This window comes from Centruroides sculpturatus, unplaced genomic scaffold (assembly GCF_000671375.1).
Source record: "Centruroides sculpturatus isolate CEXI.00-Female unplaced genomic scaffold, Cexi_2.0 scaffold717, whole genome shotgun sequence".
Lineage (NCBI taxonomy): Eukaryota > Metazoa > Arthropoda > Arachnida > Scorpiones > Buthidae > Centruroides > Centruroides sculpturatus.
In genome coordinates, this window is record NW_019384973.1 from 184,712 (window position 1) to 191,229 (window position 6,518).

Genomic DNA, 6,518 nt, shown 5'->3' on the forward strand with positions numbered 1-6,518 from the left:
TTTTTGTGGGCTAGTTGATTTCTGTTCTCTGAATTTTTGTAAGTGCTTTTCTGAACTTTTTATTTAAAAAAGAAACTGATAATATGGAGCCTAAAAAGAGGAGTGTCGAGAACTGTACTCACCATAGAAACCAAGTAAGAGATAATAGCCAAGGTAGAAAGTGGGCACAAGATGTCTGATGTTGCTAGGCAGTATGTCTACAGTAGGCACAAACTTAGCTATGAAAGATATATCAAGAAGTCTCAAGCTGCTAATGGAGTAATGAAAATCACATCTGAGAAATAAAGAGCATTTTAGAGCTCGTAATGGAACCTGAAACTGATTTGATGACAGAAGAACTCCAAGAACTCTCAAATGAAGAATACCAAGAAACTCAGCAAGATGTGTTTTCTTTTGAAAAAGAGGAAGACAAAAGAAAACCAATGTCGACATCTGCTACTAAAGATTTTTTGAAGTAGTAGGAGGATGTCAGAACAATGATCATCCAAGTATCATCCAAACCAGAATCAGGTTAATGGAGTTGGGGATCTCTACAATTACAATACTATTAATTACTTCTGAAAAATCCTGAAAGAGAAAAGCAATCAACATTGGACAGATTCTTTAACCCCCACAAACAGAAAAAAAACATGACTAAAAAAAAAGCAAGACTCATATATATGTATTTTTACTATTACATATTAATAAACGTAGTAAAAAAGAATATATTTTTATTTTTTGGAGTCTCCAGAACAAATTAATCAAATTCCCATAAAAACCTATGGTAAATCGATAATTGGTTAACGAACAAAGTCTTGGAATGCATTACGTTCATTAACCTATCACCCACTGTAAAAGCTTTTACAATAAGTCATACATTAAGAAAGACTAACAATTAAATTGTAAATGTCATACTGTTATTATCATTTCTATTAATAGTAAGCTATCATCCTTGTTTTCTTACTCCTAGTTTTGATTTTGTAAAAATTTAGGGTAGTATAGAAAAATTAAATAAACCAAAATTTAAGATTTGAAAGAGAGAGAGAGGGACTATCATTTCCTATTACTTTTAAGAGAACCAGGAGTCATAAAAGATCAATTATGCAAATAAATAAAGCTTAGTTTCCACAATACCAGGAAAAAAAAAAACATGATGTCACCTCCTACTAAAAATTTCAAGCTGAACAGATTCCAAACAGAAAAGAGTTAAAAAATGTTTCTACTTTTCTTTTGCATTGTACAGTACATTCCATTTTTATACAATACCAATTGGAGAAGGATACTTTGACAATGTAGTTTTTTTAATTGCCAACAACATTATCAAAGTATCATCATTCATTTTTTGCTTGATACTATTTATGTTATTGGCATTGAAAAGTTTTTGAGAGATTCTATGGTTAATCTCTAGTAGAGCAGAAACACAATAAGAACAGAAATAGATTTTTTTTGATAATTCCATTTCTGACATATGTTTCTGGTTCTTGGTGATGTGGAAACAAAGATTAGGATTACTGGAAGAAGTGGTATATTAAATATCATTAAGCTTTTAATCAAATCATTGAATTCAAATTTAATTAATCATATTTTTAAATTCTTTAAGCATTTTTAAAATATTTTTGTTACATACTTTTGCTAATGATTTGTGCATAAATGTTCAACATGATGATTTAGGAATAAAAATTTATAAACTATAAACCATCCAGTCCCAATTGTATTTGTAAATTCAAAGTTTGTAGTTTTCCTTCTAAAATTAATATATTTTGAGGCATAATATTAATATATTGATATTAATTTTAAGAAAGAAATTTTAGAATATGGATATGTTCCTGTTAATGTAAAACAAAGACGAAAATACAGAGTATCTAATATAGATTTTATAGATAATATAGCTATAGAAAAAAATAACATAAATTAATACATTTTTAAATAAAATTTGTTTAAAACTGAGTTAATTCTATAAAAAGCAGATAATTAAGTCATTTACACCTACATTTCTTTTTACACAGTATGAAAACAATTCGCTTTTATATTCAATAAATGCAAAATAATATTCACATAAATAAAAATTTTATATAATTAATTACTAATATAAAAAAAACTGATATTAAAATATAATGTAAAAACAAATTTTAATTTAAAAACTTCAGTTTTTAAATATTATTTGATGCATTTCTTATGTTTTTATGTACAATATTAAAACATCCAATTTAAAACAGCTATTTTCTCTTATAAATTGGATTAAAACAAGAAAAAAAATTAAAAAAGAAATCAATATTTACCGACTAGGACTAGCTTTTGGTGAATCACTACTTCCAACACTTCCCACCAAAGTTACAGTACTTGCAGTAGCACTAAGATTTGTGGGTGTACTAGGATTACTAGCCTCTGCTAAAGTATCTGTAGATTGAGATGGCGGTACTAATTTACTTGGTTCTGCACCTGAGTCTTGAGACATTTTATCTATTGATTGACCTGAAATAGTTTCATCAGAAACACCACCAGGTTCAGGAGTTGGTGGTGGTGGTACTGGCACACAAATTGGTTCTGGACTAGGAGAAGCAGGAATACTCTCTCGGGTCCTTCTCAGAGCTGATTCCCTTAGTTGCTGCTGCTGTTCTTCTTCAACTAATTTTCAAAAGAATCAATAATTACAGTAACTTATTATAGTATTACTTTAATCTTATATTTTAAATTTACATAGAAATTAGATTTTCAAAAAATATTTTATCAAATATAAAAACACTAACATTTTCGATGACTAAGTCTCCAATGCTGCTGATTCCTTATCACCTGTGATTGCTGAAAATACCCTGAGCTTGCATCAATGGAATCTCTTGGAGCTTCACTAATATCAGACATCATGCTTCCAGTACTGATTCGTCGAGAATAATCATAATCAGCTACTACAAGTCCTAACTCTGTCTGCCCGTCTCCCGGTATAGCATCCAATGATCTAAAAAGATTTGGTGTTCAAATCTTAAAAAATTGTTTGAATTAGCATTTTGCTAATTTATATAAAATTAAAATGATTAATTAAAACTTACCCTGTTGAATCTTGAAGTCCAGGACCAATTGCATTTAACTGTGATTCTGGATTATAATGAACTTTTTTAAGTGCTTCTAGCACAGTAACACCATCAGTGAAAACACGATATGTTAATAAAAAAGTATTCAGAAAATCTATGCTTAGGAAACGTAAATCTGTCAGACGTTCAAATAACCTTTCTGGACTAGCATAACGAATCTGTAAAGAAATTATACTATGAATATAATTCAATTTGTAAAGTGCATTACATTTATAGTAGTAATCAAAAAGATGCATAACTGCCCATCATTCACTAAACATGATGCAAAATTTAACCCTTTACCAGTATTTCTTTAATATTAATATCAAAATTCAACCCTATTATATATGCTGCTTTTCTACTTTCATATTATTAATTTCTCCAAACTTTTTTTACATTTGAACTTTAATTCTGTACTTTAAAATTTTTAAACTTATATCTTAAAACAGATTATAATATAGGTATCCCTCATACAACACAGTACTTCTACATCATGGTTTCCCTCTAACACTGAAAATTGGAGATATCCCAGTACAACACAACTTCTGGTTTCACTAACACTGTTTTGGAAATCCTCCTACAAAATTTCAATTTCTAAGTATAAACTTTGTTATTCAATATTTTTTTTATTTTTGCATTTTTTCTATTTTAATCCCCTCAAGATGTTAGAAACATTGATTTTTAGAAAAGAAAATTAATTTTATATTTATATATTTATATTTAACATATATNAATTAAATTTATAATATAGGTATTTTGTATTATTAATAAACAAAATTATTTGCTTATTTTTCACTTATGTAGAACCTAACCCTATACCTCACTGTAAATATGGGTTCATTTTACACCGATTCAATTTGTGCCAGCTTTTGTAGGAACGGAACTGCAGCATAAACTGAGGGCTACCCATATTTATTTTTTCAATTATATTGTGACTGCTATGAATTAATAGTCACAATATAATTGAAAAACCAAATTTTAATTAAAAAAGATTTTTGGAAAATTTTGTGTTGGTTTTTCTTTTTTTTTTTTTTGGAGGTGCCTGGGTCTATTGGCTCTCTCTGGGTGCACCTCTGCTGCTAATGTTTGTAACCATTGTATTCTTTTTGCAGCCATGAAATCCATTCTTTTTATGTCAATCCAAAAAGAAATAAAAAAAATTATATGAAAAGGTTAAAAAAAGTTATAATTAGAGACATTGTTAACAAACAAATTTACAGATATTAAAAGAATTTTTTTATAAACATAATACTTACCACCCCTTACTTTTAAGTAGTTCATAACATTTGGAGCTGACTGACTCGGATGCATAGGAGCAGGCAACTGACGTTGTTGCTTTTCAAGAAGAGTGCGTTGAATTTGACTTGCATTGATCACTGGTGGTGTTGGTGGTGTGGCAGGAGTAGCTGTAGCTGGAGGAGTGGGTGGAGGAGTTTCTTCAGGTGTACTAAGTGGTGCCATTTCATGAGATGGGAGACGTTGTGGAGCATTTTTTCTTAAAAATTGAATGAATTACTTAATGATTATATTAAATATAACAAAAACAAATTAAATACACAATAACCATATTAAATTCTCAATTAATTTTGGACTATATCTAAAACCAGTGTACCAAATTAGACAATTATAAACTAAACATCTTATAAATTAATAATGAAGATATAGGAATTAAAATGCTAATAATGAAAGTGTACATTCAGAATGTTTTCAAAATAAGCCAAATAAACTAAGCTATTTTTGGGCTACAAGACCAATTAATGTAACAAATTTGATCTAAAGGTAAGCAGTTATGTTGTCATCTTGTAACAATATTAACCAAAAATAATCCAATCTGTGTGGCTTATTTAACTGTTTTATATGTACAGAATAGTAGTTATTTATATACAGTGGAACCTCAGTATATGACCTTAATCCATTCCTAATGTTTGGACTTATACCGAATAGGACATATACCAAACCAACCTTTCCCATAAGAAGTAATGTAAAAATGATTAATCTGTTCTCATGAAAAAAAAAAAATGGCTGGATTTAAACACCTCGCTTTCCTGGTTAGTTCCTGCTTGATTTTTCACGAGATCAGCATGTATCTTTTTAGCTTTCTCGCAAATAATTGCTTCTGATACGATGTCGCCAGCACACTGTTTTTCAGTTATCCAAAGCAAAAGCAATTTCTCAACATGATCTAATGTCTTCGATCTCTGTTTAGAAATTGATTTAACTCCTTTCGCAACATTAGCAGATTTAATAATGTCTTTATTTTTTGTGATTGTCCATATCGTCGTTCTTGGAATATGGTATGCAACAGTTAAATCTCGAACATGCATACCACCTTCATATTCCTCAACAATCTCTTTTTTCAGTTCCATTGTGATTCTAGTCATTTTTTTAGTTTTCTGTTGTTTTTCATTTGCCTTTTTGCAATTCATGATTAATAAAAATAATAAAATTTTACTTACAAATTAAGATCAGAATAAATTTAACAAAGTTATAAACTGCTGCACCACGAACGTCTAGCCTGGTCTACTACACCGATAGTGCTACTTGTTCATAGATGACGCGTATAATTGAATTAAGTCATATACCGAACAAAAGTCGTACACTGAGCAAAATTTGTTTCATCCAAACAGGACATATTCTGAATTGAACGTATTCTAATGCAGACGTATACTGAGGTACCACTGTATATATATATAAATAAATGAAGAAATTAATAATTTTTAAAAACTCAAAAGCAAAAGAAGCATCTAGTTGATAGACAGTGCAGAAACTACTTCTGTCACTTGGAAATAATTATATATGCACTGTACTGTATATAATAGAATTTATTTAAATTATGATGTTAATTTAACTTAAATTCTTATTTGTTTATTTTTATTTTGAAAATTGTTTTAAAATTTTAATATTTTAATACATTTGAAACAATAAAGTTAAAGTAAAATGGAAAAAGTTAGGTTACCTAAATAAACATAAAATTGTTTGTGGCCGTCGGCCATAATATTGTATAAAATATATTAATTTTAGTTAGTTTTAAGTTTCTTTGTTCCTTTATTTCTGACTTTTCTAGAACCTTCCTTTCCAACCTTTTCCCTTGGGTGGGATTAACAATCCCAAGAAATGGGAATGGAACAAAGGGTGAAGTGGGACCCTAAGGCAAAAAAGAACAAAGGAAAGAGCAGTCGAGGTGGAACTCTCGAGGAGGACTGACGAGAGAAGGTAGTGCTCTGGATCGCGTGTGAGACGATCGGAGACTACGAAGCTAAAGGAGAAGTCTGGGCTCGAAGTCCGTAGAATAAGGACGGAGAAGTGGTGCAGCGTCAGATTGAGTGTAAAACAATTAGAAGCTACGAGGAGCCAGCGAATCGATAGGAAGAAACTCTTATAATAGAATTTTAGAGGAAGCCATCGAAAGAATCGTACGAAAAGACATAAAGGAAGGACGAGAGACAACGTTCCACGGAAAGGTCCACGTGGTGT

General features: G+C 30.0%; 1 protein-coding gene across 1 annotated transcript in view; it reads right to left on the minus strand.

Moving 5' to 3' along the window:
- Positions 1 to 6,518, minus strand: part of LOC111632644 (ras-specific guanine nucleotide-releasing factor 2-like) — a 147,154-nt gene that overhangs the window by 15,707 nt on the left and 124,929 nt on the right. Inside the window, exon 19 of the mRNA XM_023377138.1 lies at positions 4,301 to 4,539. Within this exon, the coding sequence (XP_023232906.1) occupies positions 4,301 to 4,539 (239 nt within the window). The remainder of the gene's footprint in view (positions 1 to 4,300; positions 4,540 to 6,518) is intronic.